We start from the raw sequence: 15655 nt of genomic DNA on the forward strand, positions 1-15655 counted from the left end.
TTCTCAAAAATTGGAAAAGGGAAGAAAAGAATGCAGGTAGCAACACTATTCACAATAGCCAGAACAGGCAATGTGCCCAGATGTCCCCGAGCCGTCAGATGGATGAATTGTGGCATATTCACACAGTGAAGTCCTATAAGGCACGGGGCAGAAATCTATGACAAATACACCCAACTTGGATGATTCTCAAAATACAATCTTGGGTCAAAGAGCCAGTCCCCAAAGTTTTATAGTGTGAGGATCACTTTTGGTAAGGTTCAAAGCAGAGCTGAGCTGGGTTGAGCTTTGGGGAGGAGAGGCGTGAAGGCCAAGGACACAGGTGCTGGTCAGGTTCCATTTGTCCATCGGAGTGAAGGTCACACAAATGGGTTCACTCTGGGACAATGCATCACTCCGACACTTAGGCGTTGTGCCTTTTCTTGTACGTTTGATATATTTCAGTTCAAAGCGTACGTTTAAAAGCAGTGATTGAAGAGCCCAAATAGATAGAGATGGACGGAGAGGACAGAGAGAATCTAGTGTGACTCTAAGGTTTTGGCCTGAGGAACTAGGTCAATGAAGCCCCCTTTCCAGAGATGGCAAGGAGCAGAGGAGAGGTAGCCTGGGCAGGTGAGGGGAAGCCAAGCTCTGTTTGGGACAGACTAGGACGGAGGCGGCGCACAGGCTGTCAGGGAAGAGGACAAGAGGCCGCCTGGACCGTCAGGTCTGGAGCCCCGGGGGGAGTCAGGCCTGGCGATGCAGTTTGGATATGTTCCTACTCCAGAGAGACCCCAAGGCCAAGAGCCTGGATGAGGTCTCTGAGGACAGAGGGTGGAGTGAGAGGGAGGGCCCGAGGACTGAGGGGCAGGAGGGCACTCAAAGCCTGAGTCTGGGGAAGGAAGGTTACCAGCCAGAGGGAGGACCAGGAGCAGCGCCAGGGGCAGGAGGGAGGAAGGAGAGGGGGGCTCCAGAGGCCAAGTGGTTTCAAGGAGGAGGCAGTGACCCCTGGGGTCGAACGAAGGCTGCGGAGACGTCAGGATGAGAGCTGGGCATGGACCACTGGCTGAAGCAGCAGGGCGGTGGCCGGGTGTGAGGTTGCCCAGGGCAGCTCCTGGGAGCAGTGGATCTGAAGTGGGGGGAGGGAGGCCAGAAGGGGAGGGGAGGGGCGGGGAGGGGCATGGGGAATGCAGGGCCTCTTCCAGGAGTCCTGCTGTGCAGGGGAGCCTAGGGAGAGGGAGGGAGGCGGAGGAGATGGTGGGGCCAAGGGATTTTTAGTTGGGAGTTGTGACCGCATATTTGTGGATGGAGAATCGGGGACATGGCAGGAGAGAAGAGGCAATTACTGCAGCCAGGCCTCTGGGTGAATGTGAACAGGACAGGAGTGCACAGTATTTGGGGCTTCTCTTGCTAAGGCAAGGGCACAATTTGAGCGAAGGTGATCTGGCAGTAAGGTCTTGCCTGAGGAATCAAACGTATATTTCCTTCACCCTTAGCTGGGTCCCAGGCAAGTCATTTCAAAGGTTTCTTGCAGGAATGGGTTCCTTGCCACGTGGGGGCTGGAGGATTTAGGACTGGGCTGGACAACCACCTCCACCCCCACAAATACTTACACAATCTCTGCCAGCAACAAAAGCCAGCAGGTGTCTCCAAACACAGCAGAGCTCAGAGAAGCATCCAGAGCCAGAGCCAGTATGGTGGAGTTCGCACCCTTGTTCGTGCCGTGGGAGCGCAGGCTGCAGACTCTTGCGACCGTCCAATGGGTCTTCTCCGCTTTTTCCTGCGTAAGGCGGGCTTGGGGGGGGGGGGCAGGAGACCATGGGCACCTGTCACTCCAGGTGCACACAGTGCATTCATGGGACAAAGACTTGGCTTCTAATGGGGCTGCTGAGCTTAGAGACCCAGCCTGGAGTCCTCTGCTCATATGGGAAGTTGCTGGGACCTTGGGGTAGAAGCCCTCACCCGTGGCTTGGGGCAGGTACTTAGCCCTCCTGGGCTGTGGGTTCCACCTTAGAAGCAGGACAGGGACCTGCCTGAGGATGCCTGGACTGTGGGGGAGGAAGAGTCATTTGTGGGAAAGTTCCAGGCTCCTCAGACAGCCCAGGTGGGATGAGGTCCCTTCCTTCCTTATGAGCCTCAGCAGGTGTCGGGGTGGCGGGTGGGGACAAGGAAGGAACAGGAAGGTCAGTGAGGGGTGGGCTGAGACGGGCCTGGGCAGTGAGAGGCACATCTAGGTCAGACTCAACAGCTGTGGGCCCCTGGACAGCCCGGCCCTGACCTCCCCTGCCTCCATCGCACCGTCAGCAGAATGGGACTAGGAATGCTGACCTTACAGGGCGGCTGTGGGGCGACATGCAGAAACGTGCTCCTTCCGCCAGCATAGCTGTGGCCTGGCCCGGTGGGCAGATCACACAGAGGATACGCTTAGTCCCCTTCCCCACCCCACGCCCACAGCAAGCACAGCCATGGGGACCAGGAGGCCACCGATGCCTCGACTCCAGCTCTGCTGAAGGCAATTTTTTTTTTAGGGCCACACCTGTGGCATATGGAAATTGCCAGGCTAGGGGTTGAATCAGAGCCAACACAGTTGCTGGCCACAGCCACAGCAACTTACAGATCAGAGCCTCATCTATAACGTACACCACAGCCCTAGGCAACGCTGGATCCTTAACACACTGAGTGAAGCCAGGGATCGATCCTGTGATCTCATGGGTGCCCGGCAGATTCCTTGCCACTGAGGCACAATGGGAATTCCCTGTCTCCACAGTTTTGCAGCTAAAGACCAACCGCCAGCAAAGCAGCCTCTCCAGCCCGCCTCCCCTTAGCATCCGTCAGGATTAATCTGGGTCTCTGTCCTAAGAATTGTTAAAACATGTAAGATATCCCTGGCTATCCAACCATGACACACAGGAGCAGAGAAGCTACGTGCCTCAAATGCCCAAGGCTGTAGGCCTGGGCACCTCCTACTGACAAAGGGAGAGAGAGAAGGAGACAGAGGGAGCAGAGAGGGCTGAGGGTGTGGGGGAGGTGCGCAGGGGGGAGGTGCTCCCCCAGGGCAGGAGGCCCGTCCCTGGCCCTGGGTCAACGGCACTGGAGGACCACAGCCAGGTGGCTTGAGACCTGGGGATGATCTTGCTCAGGTGGCCTTGGGTGAGCTTTGCCAACGGGAGTGTGACTGCCTGGCCATGAAACCCCCAGGCCAGCCCCAGGGCCTGGAACTCTCAGGAGCCGCACAGAGAGGCCAGGTGGCCCTGGGCCTGGACCTCGAGGGAAGGCAGCTGAGAAAAGGGATCTGCGCCCCCTGGTGCCTGGGGCAGGAGCTTTGACATTGTCCCTTATCCTGGGCAAAGGGGAGACCCAGGGTGGCTTTAACTACTGGGATCGCAAGGTCCCGTCTGTGTGGTACAGGTCCCTGTGGCTGCAGTGGGCGATGTGTTGGGCTGTAGGGGGTAGACCAATGGCAGAGGGCAGTCACAATCTAGATCAGGGGGCACTAAATGATGCCCCATGGGCCAAATCCAGTCCATGGCTTGTCTGTGGTACTTGCGCAGCCCAATGAGCCAGGCGAGGTTTTTCCATTTGAAAAGATCACCTGTCTGTGTGACATCCTGCAAGTGCCTCTTCAGCGACAGAGTGTAAATATCCACACTCAGGCTCTTTAGGAAACCATCCCCTGCCCTGGTCTAGGGAGGCCGGTGGTGGGTGGAGAGCAGGGGCCTCCTTCCAGAGACAGTTAGGAGATGGGCCCACAGGGCAGGGTTTGAAGGCTGGCAGGAGAGTGAGGGCTTGTCGTAATTGCCTCTTCTCTCCTGCCATGGCCCCGATTCTCCATCCACAAATATGCGGTCACAACTCCCAACTAAAAATCCCTTGGCCCCACCATCTCCTCCGCCTCCCTCCCTCTCCCTAGGCTCCCCTGCACAGCAGGACTCCTGGAAGAGGCCCTGCATTCCCCACGCCCCTCCCCTCCCCTTCTGGCCTCCCTCCCCCCCACTTCAGATCCACTGCTCCCAGGAGCTGCCTGGGCAACCTCACACCCGGCCACCGCCCTGCTGCTTCAGCCAGTGGTCCATGCCCAGCTCTCATCCTGACGTCTCCGCAGCCTTCGTTCGACCCCGGGGGTCACTGCCTCCTCCTTGAAACCACTTGGCCCTGGACCCCCCCTCTCCTGCTTCCCTCCTGCCCCTGGGGCTGCTCCAGGGGGGTAAAGACCACACACGTGGACCTAGAGCAGGCCCTTGGGGGAGGGGCAAAGACGAGGGGTGGCCTAGGACCTGCCCCTGGGGACTCAGGCCCAGAACCAGATACCCTCCCCTGGGTCGTTCACCAAGTCTTTTCTCTGCTCTGGAACTCACACTCACACAGGAAGGGGAGGCTCCTTTCAAACAGTTGCTCTTGTTCCCAACTCCTTCTCTGGGTCCTAGAAGATTTGATGTTGATTCATTCCTTGAGTGAATGGGTGCTGGGAGGCGGATGCAACCAAAATGGGAAAACGGGCTATGGGTCTCTCCCCACTGGCTTGCCGTGGGGCTTCTACAAGTGAGGTGTTATACCTATTTCCCTCCCAACTTTATGAGGAAAAGAGGGGTCTCCCCTCCTAAGTGACTGAAAAGACCCCTCCCCCCCCCCGCCCCCGCCAGTTTTTCCAGCTGATAGGTGTTAAAGTGCGAGAACAAGGTGAGGGGGATGGAGGGTCGGGGGCGTTCTCTAGGATCAAGTGGAAATGGCCCCGTGTGGGTTATTTCCTAGACTTCCCTTGACTAAGAACCAGACATGCTGATATGCTCCGATCAAACAAGACAGGCACCCTAAAAGTAAAAGTGTTCCACAAATCCTACCCTCCGGGGGGCCACCACTAACCACTTGGTTTTAGTTTCTGGAGCACATCATGAAGACATTTGATTTTGCCCAAGGGCAGAGAACTACGTGAGTATATATTTCTTCGCACTAAAATTCTGTCGTGAAAAATGACGAAGTTATGTACAGGTCAAACCACTGGATACCTTCCCCACTGGCCTCCTGCTGCCTTCCTCCAGACTTGGGGGAATCAGCTCCAGGAGGGCAGAGGTTCTGCTCTTTGTTCACTGCTGTACCGCCATCGCCTGGCACATCACAGGTGCTCTGTGTAAAGTGAGCGTCTGTGAGCCCCACCGATTTCATCTGGCTCATGAATTTGAAAGGACCCTTCCTCCTGGAAGCCTGCCAGGAACGACAGCCCAGTCTAGTCTACTTCAAGTGGAAGAAACTGAAGGCTGACTTTCTTTCAGAGTTGGAGTGAACGATGTTAGGCGAAGAGAAGGGGATGGGAGGGAAGAACATTCCCTGGAAATGAGGGCCCGTTGCCATCAGACCACCTGACTGTGAAATGAGGCCTAGGTCAGCACAGGTAGGGACTCAGAATTGTAGGTCAGAGGGACCTCCTTCTTCTTTTTTTTTCTTTTTTTTTCAGTCTCTTGTCTCTTTAGGGCTGCACCCACGGCATATGGAGGTTCCCAGGCTAGGGGGCTAATTGGAGCTGTCACTGCCCGCCTACACCAGAGCCACAGAAACGCCAGATCCAAGCCGCATCTGTGACCTACACCACAGCTCACGGCAACGCCGGGTCCTTCACCCGCCGAGCAAGGCCAGGGATCGAACCCGAAACCTCAGGGTTCCTAGTCGGATTCGTTTCCTCTGGGCCACAAAGGGAACTCTAGAAGGGAATTCCTTAATGGGCCCTGTCCTAGCTGTGCTGCACCCCTGATCCAAGGGCCAGCACTGGGTTGGCCTCTTCCTCCCTCCCTCTGTAGGAAAGAGCAGGGCAGGCAGAAGAAACAGGTGGACAACATCTTCTGGGAGATCAAAGGAGGTCAGGAAGTTGTAGGAACACCGAGTAGCTTGCTGTGGCCAGAGTTTGGGTGCATGTGGGTGAATGAGGCTGGACCGGCTGAGAGTGGGGCCAGCCATGGGGCCTTGAATGCCAAGCTGAGCTACCCTGGAATTTTTTGGGTGGGGGCACAGGTGTAGCGTATGGAAGTTCCCAGGCTAGGGGTTGAATCAGAGCTGCAGCTGCCCACCTATGCCACAGCCACAGCCACAGCCACGCTGGATCCAAGCCACCTCTGTGACCTACTCCATAGCTCACAGCAACGCCTTAACCCACTGAGTGAGGCCAGGATCGAATCTGCATCCTCACAGATACTAGCTGGGTTCATAGCCCGCTGAGCCACAATGGGAACTCCCTACACTGGCTGTCCTTAAAGATGAGGTAAAGCCAGGGGAGACCTTTTTTTTTTTTTTTTTTTTGGCTACACCCCTGGCACGCAGAAGTTCCCTGGCCAGTGATCCAACCCACACCGCAGCTATAACTCGAGCCACAGCCGGATCCTTATCGGGCTAGGCCACCAGAAAACTCCCTGACAGAACGTTGGTGGACGGGGATCCGATGGTATCTCTCCATGGAGGATGGGCAGAGAATGGACAGAATGAGGGCTGGGCAGGGAGAATGGCTCCTTTTCTCAGAGGTCCCAAAATACTGAAACCGGAAACACTTCCTTTAGTCGCTTCCCCACCAGGCATTTACGGAGGACCTGGTGAATCCAGACTACTTGAGAGGACACAGAGCGAGGGTGAGAGGGAACAGCAGAGTTGATAAGGCCGCCTAGAGCAGTGGGGAAAAGTCAGTCAGGAGCTAAACCTACTTGGCTTAAAATCCAGGCCCCCCAGTGTGACCCTGGGGGGCTGTGTTCCTTTCTCCTTGGGTGAGGGCTGGACGGACAGTGCTGCTCGTGCTAAGCAATGCGAGGGCTCCTTCCTTCTCACCTGTGACCACTCACAGCTCCTGCTGCCCTCCTCAGCCCAGATCTGCACCGCAATCTTCGTCGGACTCCTGTTCACAAGATTCTGGTTCATCAGTATCCTGTATACATTCTGGTGGTACCTGGAACGAGACAGGCCACGCCGGGGGGGCAGGCGTTTAGATTCCATAAGGCACTGGCACATATGGAAGTACATGAGGGACTACTTTCCCGTCTTGGTGAGTAATGGGGCTGCTGGGGTGGGGCCAGGACCATAGCGCCGCACGTGCCCAGGGGGAAGGGTGGCCCCGTTGACCGTGAGCAGAAACCTAGCTTGGGAGGCAGGAGCTCGGCTTCCTTGGCTCTGTGGCCTGGGGAAGAAATCAGCCTCTGCCTGGCCATGGTTTGCCATCTGTAGGGATATGGGTCCATTATAAGGACGGATGAATAAACAGGATTTTAAGGCGTTCTATGGGCCATCGCATGTGGCACATATATGTATCCTACAGGTGTAAACCCTTCAGCTGCCATGGTGGGGGATATAGGTGATAAATACTCATCCTGGAGACCACCTAGCCCCACAGTTCATCAATGAGGGGACGGTCACCAAGAGAGGAAGAAGAGGGTGGCCACAGTCACACAGCAAATCCTTTTGGTGGTTTGAAAGCTTGTGCGCTTCTGGGTAAAGAAGCAAGGCGGAACGTCCTGAACTGGTTCTCAGGATCAGTCCTGCCCCGACTCCCGTACGCGGTGTGTCCTTGGACAAAGCCCTGCCCCGTTCTGAATCTCGGTTTCTCCCTGTATCTGCTAGCAGTCCGATGCTCACACGGTGGGCACCTCATTCTTTGACTCTCTGACTCAGGGCATCCTGACCAGGGACCCAGAGATCGGTCCTCATTGAAACAGGCTTCTTGACTTGAGTGACTGATACTTCTTCTCCCTTCTTGTCTCGCAGGCAGAATAAAGCCTGTGTGTAAACAGGTGGGCCGGGTTGGTTTTGGAATGACAGGATGGGGAAGGCAGTGAGGACACAGAGAGGAGCCAAGGAGGGGCATCTGACCCTCCTCTAGAACTGGGCATGAACGAAGGTACAGAGTGTGGCCTCTGGAGCTGGGCGGAGCAACTTCTACTACCAGGTCTGCAGCTTCTCAGCTGTGTGATCTTGGGTGAATTACACAGGCTCTCTGAGCCTCAGTTTCTTCATATGCAAAGTGGAGATAGTGCCGTATCTGTCACTGGGTTGTGTGGGTTCCAAGAGACGTGAGGTCATCCCAAGACCACCATAGGACAACATCTGGCTCTCTTTGCACCTGGAGCTGCTATCATTGCACAACTGGCAGGAAATAATGTGCTGGGCAATTCTGGGCCTGTCCTTTCCACTGGCCTCCTTCCCCTTCCCCGGCCAGGTAGCTCCCCAGGAGGGCGTCCCAATCCTAAAGCTATTGAGGCTGGTGGGACGCTGAACTTGCTTTCAGGAATTCAAAGGGCAGAGTGTCCAGGATTGTCCACTGCAGCCCTGTAGATCACCACCGGCAGAGGGTGGGCAGTACCAACAAGGACCAGCAGAGGGCGAGATGACAAGCACTTTGACTCCCTGTGCTGGGCTGGGAGCCTGGGGGGTTGGGGCTGTGAGCTGCAGACCCTGCAGCGCCTCGCCTCTCGGGAGACCGGGTAACGCATTCACACACATGTGGGGCTGAGCATCTGCAAGAATCTGAGATGGAGAGGAGGAAGTGGGACCCAGGTATGAGCCCCTGGATCTCCCCCACTGTCACAGGCCTCTGCCCTCCTTGTTAAATGGGAATGTCTTTTCAAGCTTCCATCTGTGATTTTTGTGTGTGTAGGTGCGTGTATTTTTAGGGCTGCCTCTGCAGCATATGCAGGTTCCCAGGCTAGGGGTTGAATTGGTGCTGTAGCTGCCACCCTAATGCACAGCCACAGCCACACCAGATCCGAGCTGCCTCTGCGAACTACATCTCAGCTAACGGCAACCCTGGTACCATAACCCTCTGTGCGAGGCCAGGGATCAATCCCGCATCCTCATGGATGTTAGTCAGATTCATTTCCACTGAGACATGATGGGAGCCCCCTTTTCCTGCGATTTTTTCTTTTTTTTTTTTTTTTTTTTTTGGTCTTTTTGCCTTTTCTAGGGCCACACCGCCGGCATATGGAGGTTTCCAGGCTAGAGGTCTAATCAGAGCTGTAGCTGGCGGCCTACACCACAGCCACAGCAACGCCAGATCCGAGCCACGTCTGTGACCTACACCACAGCTCACGGCAACACCAGATCCTTCACCCACTGAGCAAGGCCAGGGACCGAACCCGCAACCTCATGGTTCCTAGTCAGATGCGTTAACCACTGAGCCACGACAGGAACCCCTTCTGTGATTTTTATGAGCTGTTATTCACTGGTTGAATTTCAAAAAAATTTAGAAAATTTTCCTCTGAGCACAGTAGCTTTCTGAACAAACTCTAGAAGGGGTCTAGGACTTAATGGTTGAGAATTAGCCAACATTTCACCATAGAGTGTCTGCACGGAAAGTCAGCAGTGAGACCAGAGACAGCACGAAGTCCCATCCCCTTGCTGTCCCTGCAGCTGGTCAAGACCGCTGAGCTGGACCCCTCCCGGAACTACCTTGCTGGCTTCCACCCCCACGGCATCCTGGCGACCGGAGCTTTGACCAACCTGTGCACCGAGAGCACAGGCTTCTCCTCCCTCTTCCCCGGCATCCGCCCCAATTTAATGACTCTGAACTTGTTTTTTCGGGTCCCCTTCTTCAGGGATTACATCATGTCTGGGGTGAGTCTTCCCACCCCTGGCTGGGGGAAGAGGAGGGCTGGAGGCATGGAGGAGGGACTTTGGGGAGGCTGTCACCTGTTCTGAACTTCTTCCAAGAGCATGTGTCGGGGGGGAAGGAGTCTAGACCCCAGGAGCACTTCCCAGCAAACTCAGTCCGGCAGTGAGCTTGGTGAGGGGTTGGGAAGAGGGACACGACCCAGTCCTGATCCCCAGGGACCTCGCAGCTGGCAGGCAGTCCCACGCCCCTCTCCCCAAAACTGACCAACGTCCTGTCCTCTCTCCCCAGGGCTGGTCTCAGCGGACAAGGAGAGCGGGGATCACATTCTGAGCAGGGAGGGAGGCGGCAACCTGCTGGGCATCGTCATAGGGGGTGTCCGGGAGGCTGAGAACACCAGGCCCGGAAGCTACAAGCTGGTGCTTCGGAACCGCAAGGGCTTCGTCAGGCTCGCCCTGCGGCACGGGTAACAGGGGAGAGGCCTCTCGGCTCGGGTGGGGATTGGCAAGGATTGGGATCTGGGGGACAGACGGCAGAGACTGAGGCGGACCCCGTTTTGGTGGGACACTCCCCGTCCGCTGACAAAGAGGATTCTACCTTGGGGACAGATGGACTGTCTCACGTCCAAATCCATAGAAGAGTTTCCACTGGGAAACACGGTGATCAAAGGGCCGAGGTGTGCAGGGCCAGGTCGCCCGAAGCTGACACTGGCTCTGAGACCAACAGGACCTGGGAGAATGGAGGTGGGGAGCAGAGCGAGGAGCTCTTCTCCTACCTGAAGCATCCTTGGGAACATAAGCTGGCTGGGCAGGAGAGATGTTTCCAGAAAGCTTGCAGAGGTTTGCAACCTGGGAGGACTCCCTGAAGCATTCTGGTCTCCCTGTCGGGTGGTGGCCCTGGGAGGAGCCCGACCTGCCTGTGGTCACGGAGCAAGGCTGTGGCAGGTCTGGGGGACACCCGAGGCCTCCTACATCCAGCCCAGGGCTCTGTGCTCTGCCCCAAGTCCTGGTCTCTGGGTCCCGGCGGGAAGCTAGGGGACCAGCTTGTGCCTTCTTGTACCGCCCACAAGCCCTCTCTCCTGTCGTCCTCAGGGCGGCTCTGGTGCCAGTCTTCTCCTTTGGGGAGAATGACGCATTTGACAAGGTAGAGAACTTACCTGGCATCTGGTTGCGCTGGTGCCACAACGTATTGAAGGAAATCACGAAAATCACCCTCCTTCGCTTCATCTTCCGTGGCATTCCCCAGCACAACTTTGTTTTACTGCCCTCCCGCGGGCCCATCACCACCGTGGGTGAGCCAAGACCCAGGCTGGGAGTGGGGAGGGCTACAGGGCCAGGGCCCGGGCTGTGAGCACAAGGGGACTTGAACATGGGCCAGATCCATCCTTGACCTCGTGGAGCGCACATTCTAAACTGGGACACGGACACACGGGCAGGTAACCCCAATGCCAGGCAGTCTGGCATGAGAGCTGTAACAGACACAAAGAACAGGGGTCACTCCTGATCACTGCCACCTGCTCTGTGCCGGGCACTGTGCCGGCTCCTTACCTGCAGCAGCTCAGTTACCCCAACAACCCTGGGGGCAGGACTACCATCCCCATTGTACTGAGGGCAAACGGAGACTCCGAGAAGATAAATCACTTCCAAATTTTCCTGTAAACTCATGGGCATTAGATGAATCCATAGACAGCGCCGCCTACTTAGCGGTTTGGATGTTTATTTGCTTTCTGCTTGGATGCCAAGTAGGTGCCAATGGCAAAGCTTGTTGGGGGAGGTCTGTTCATCTCCACCATCCAGTCATTTCTTAGTGAAGTATGGCCTTTTCAGCGCCTCCACCAGGACTTTCCCTGGGTGATTCAGCAATATTTTCATGAATATTCATAGTGGGGCTGCCTCCAGAGCCTTACCCAAGAGAAGATGGAAGGGCAGGTGTCTCCTCGAAGAGGCAGAGCCAGTGGAAGGAGGTAGATCAGGCTTCCCAACTCCGGTCTAGAACGGGGGGCCCTGCAGGCCCGCGCGGGGGCAGAGGGGGAAGGAGGCAGCTTGGGCTGTGGACCGGCCTCCTCCCAGCCATCCCGTGACTTCTGATCAGGACATTCAGACTCACAGACCCACGTGTCCTGGAAGTCAGCAGCACATCCCCAGGGCTTCAAACCTGCCACTGATGATGCCGCCTGGCTATGTGACGTTGAGCAAGTCACTCAAGCTCCCTCAGCCTCACTGCCTCACCTGTCAAACAGCTGTAATGGCAGGTTCTAGCCCCAGAGGATCGTTAGGAGGACTGATGGAGCTAATGCATGAATATAGCAGCCGGCGGTAGGGTTCCGCTATCCAAATCTGGAATCTACCCTGACATCTTAGAAACCTTCACCTGAAAAAGAGTGCAAAAGAGGCAGTGAGAACACTTTCCTGCACACGAGATCATGGCTTGGGCACCTGCTCCCAGGGTTCCTGCCCCCCGTGTGGTTCCCGTTCTGGGTCACCAGCCACCTCTGTCTCTTGCAGTGGGGACGCCCATCGAGGTGCAGAAGACACCGAACCCCTCGCAGGAGGAGGTGGACGGGCTGCACCAGCGCTACCTGAAGGAGCTGTCCAGGCTCTTTGAAGCCCACAAGCTCAAGTACAACGTCCCCAGCGACCAGCACTTGGAGTTCTGCTGAGCGCCCGGGGGAGGCACCAGCCCTCCTCAGCACTGGCATTAGGGAGCCCAGAGGGAGGAGCCGTGGTCCCAGGCGGCTTCCTGGAGGAGGTGTCCGCTGAACACATCCCCAGAGCCTTCACGGACTGCGGTGCTGATTTCCAGCCCGCGGCCGTCCCCGAGTCCCAGCTGGCAGCGTGCCAGAGGAGGGCATCGGTCCCTTGCCCTCCTGCTGTGAGTCTGGAGCATGAAGCCCACACCCTGCTCTGCCCACGTGAGCAATGGGAGAGATGCCGGGAGAGAATGGTGCCTGGGGTCTCTGTCCTCTGTGGTCCTGTCACTCGGAGGGCAGGAAAAAGAGCAGCGCCAAAGACCAGGTTTGTCCTCCGGCCCAGCCCCGTGCAGCACCTGCATTCTCTCCCCAAATAAAAGGCAGCTGCTTGCAATGATCTGCACGCCTCAAACTAAGCCCCTCCTCAGCCTGGCACCGAGGCCCTTTCTCAGCCGCCCCGCAGACTCGCCCCTCTTCACCCCTGCGCCCTCAGGGCTAGTGGGACACACGCTGCTCCCACACAAGCCACGTCCTAAGACATGCTGATCCCCCCCCAACCCCCAACCATGCTTCTCCTTGACGTGTGCAGGTCACGTTCTTTGCCAAACCTCAGCACACTTGATCCACCCTCAACCCTGCCCTCCCCTCCCAAACCCCGAGTCGCTGTTATTACCCCTCCCATGAGCTCGCTTTGGGGTGAAAGGGCATGGCCATTGATGGCTGAGTGACACCTACGGCCCCAGGGGACGGGAACCCGAGACCCTGACCACATCCTTTATGTCCTCACGCCCACCCAGCCCCCACACAGGACCTGGACACCTCAGCGGCCACAGTGAGCACGGGACGTTGCATAAGCGACTCTCCCACGGTGCCTCCTCTCAGCCCCCGCACGCGGGGCCTGGGCGGGGGTCAGGGCACCTGCCTTTCAGGTGACAAACACAGTTCTTGTTGCCGCAGAACAAATACTCCAAATCTTAGCTGCTTAGCACAAGCGACATTTACCATCTCACACTGCATCAGGGTCCAGATCTGGGAGCAGCTGCCTTGAGGGTTCGAGCCCAGGAGGCTAATGAGGAGTCAGCAGGGCTGTTGCTGGGGCTACAGTCTCTGAGCCTCGAGTGGAGCTGGAGGGGCTGCTCGCAAGCACGCTCTGTGGCCTCAGGCAGAAGGCTTTGGCCCCACATGCGGGCCTCGCCAGAGGGCTGCCAATTGTCACTGACACGGCTTCTCCCAGAACAGTCAGGCCGCAAGGAAGAGAGATGGAGAAACACAGAGACTGAGAGACAGACAGAAGCCGCACTGCCTTCTGTGACCTGACCTCTGAGTCATCACCAGCCAACCTGCCTCATTCTATCAGTTCCATGCCCACACCCCACAGGAGGGTGTGGCCCCAGCAGCCCAATCTCTGGGGGCTCTGGGAGGCGGCTGCCACAGCCATAGGGCAGAAACCTCAGACTCTAGTCCGGGCGACACCAGCGCCATGGATGCTGCACGAAGCAGCCTGCCTGGAGGACAGAGGCTGAGCTGCCAAACAGCAGCGCCCCAGTCGGAAGGGCAAAGGTCTGAGCAAAGGCCAGAGGTGGGAACCTGGACTGGGTGGACTACAAGGTGACCATCAGCCTTAGGGCGCCAGGAGGGCAGATGGGGGAGGGGACAGACAGGGGCCAGAGGGGAGGGGCTCCCCTCCTTCACAGCAACCTTGGTCCCCAGGTGAGGACACGGGCCCCACGAGGTGGGAGCAGGGAGCCTGGGCTCAGAGGACAGCTGCCTGGAGGGTGAGCCCAGTAGGAACACCCACGCCGGACCATGTGTGCCCAGAATGTCCTTTTATGTGCTGAGCCCTGACATGGGGGGGGGGTTGCTAGGCAGGGGGCCTCCCCATGGACACAGGGAGCCAGGAGCTCAGGGCAAGGGCTCAGTGACTACACAGCACCTGCCACCCGACACCCCTCAGGGCCCCCAGCCCGCCTGAGGGGCCGGGCCCTTGTGGGGAGACGCCCCAGCACATGCGGACGCAGACAGCAGAGGAATCAGGCCCTGTCAGGCGTGAGAGACCAGGGCTGAGGCCCTCGGGACTGGGCAGAGCTGGAGTTTCCTCCTGAAATCAAGCTGCCCTTTGACCTGGGAGAAGTTCTCAGACATCGTGACCCACAGGGGACAAAAGGCCTGCCTGTGGACACTGCTTGATGGTGACAAGTGGGGCAGGTGTCAGCCAGTACAGCTCTGCCTGCTGCCACGTGGCAGGGCCCAGCCTCGGCCTCTCAGTCCACAGTGCAATGTGCATATCTACGTCCACAGCAGCCTTTTTCATAATGTCCATTAACCGTAAGTGGCCATGATGTCCTTGAGAGGGTGACAGAGACGCACCCCGTGCTATGTCCATACAACGGAACAGTGCTCTGAACTAAGGAGCAATGAGCTGCTCACACAACAGCATGAACGAGTCACCAATGAATTTTGTTAAGGGAAAAAAAGCCATAAAGGAGTTCCCATCACGGCTCACAGAAACCAATGTGATCAGAATCCATCGGACCCCTAGCCTGGGATCCTCCACATGCCCCAGGTGCGGCCCTAGAAAAGACAAAAAAAAAAAAAAGCCATAAATATGGCCACACTGTATTTTATTCCATTCAGATAATTTTCTGGAAAAGTGTAGCAAGTTCCCAGAAGTCAGGGATCTAAGGAGTAGAGCCTTCGATGGGGAAGCAGGGAGAATCGTTAGGGGGGCAGATCTGTAGGGTAGTGTAGGCTATAAATATGAGTCTATGCATTTGTCAAAACACACAAAGCATGAAACTTATGTATAAAAATTTACATTTAAAAAAATCAACCAAGAGGTTGAGCAACAGGGAACTCTATCTAGTCACTTGTGATTAAACATGATGGAGGAGGATGTGAGAAAGAGAAGATGTGTGTATATATATATATACACATGAAAGACTGGGTCCCTTTGCTGTACAGTATAAATTGACAGAACACCGCAAATCAAGCATAATGGAAAAATAAGAATTATGAGAATTTTTGAAAATTCAAAAGCAACCAAGAAGTTGAGGGTTGCCAGGATGGAACACAGACAGTGGCAAAAGAAACATGTCTATCACAACCTAGAATAGATTTATAAGGAGATCCTGCTGAATAGCATTGAGAACTATGTCTAGATACTCATGTCGCAACAGAAGAAAGGGTGGGGGAAAAAACTGTAACTGCAATGTATACATCTAAGGATGACCTGACCCCCTTGCTGTACAGTGGGAAAATAAAAAAAAAAAAAAAAAAAAAAGAAACATGTCTGTGTTACAAACGTGCAAGAAAATGTCACCAAACCAAGGGAGGAAAAAGGACTGACCTCAGGGAATTTGCAAAACAGCAGATTGACTGGAAACTGCCAAATCATAAGTATGGTTCAGTCTACAGATGTG

The 15655-nt window shown here is 56.2% G+C and overlaps 1 protein-coding gene across 1 annotated transcript; it reads left to right on the top strand.

The window, feature by feature from the left end:
• On the top strand, nt 1671–10697 carry LOC110255553 (2-acylglycerol O-acyltransferase 2-like). Its single transcript, XM_021063934.1, has 4 exons — nt 1671–1760; nt 6794–6991; nt 9349–9622; nt 9827–10697. Exons 1-4 carry the CDS (start codon nt 1671–1673, stop codon nt 10015–10017), a joined length of 753 nt encoding a protein of 250 aa, XP_020919593.1. The 3' UTR covers nt 10018–10697.

The sequence above is a fragment of the Sus scrofa genome, chromosome 9 (genome assembly GCF_000003025.6).
Source record: "Sus scrofa isolate TJ Tabasco breed Duroc chromosome 9, Sscrofa11.1, whole genome shotgun sequence".
NCBI classification, from domain to species: Eukaryota; Metazoa; Chordata; class Mammalia; order Artiodactyla; family Suidae; genus Sus; species Sus scrofa.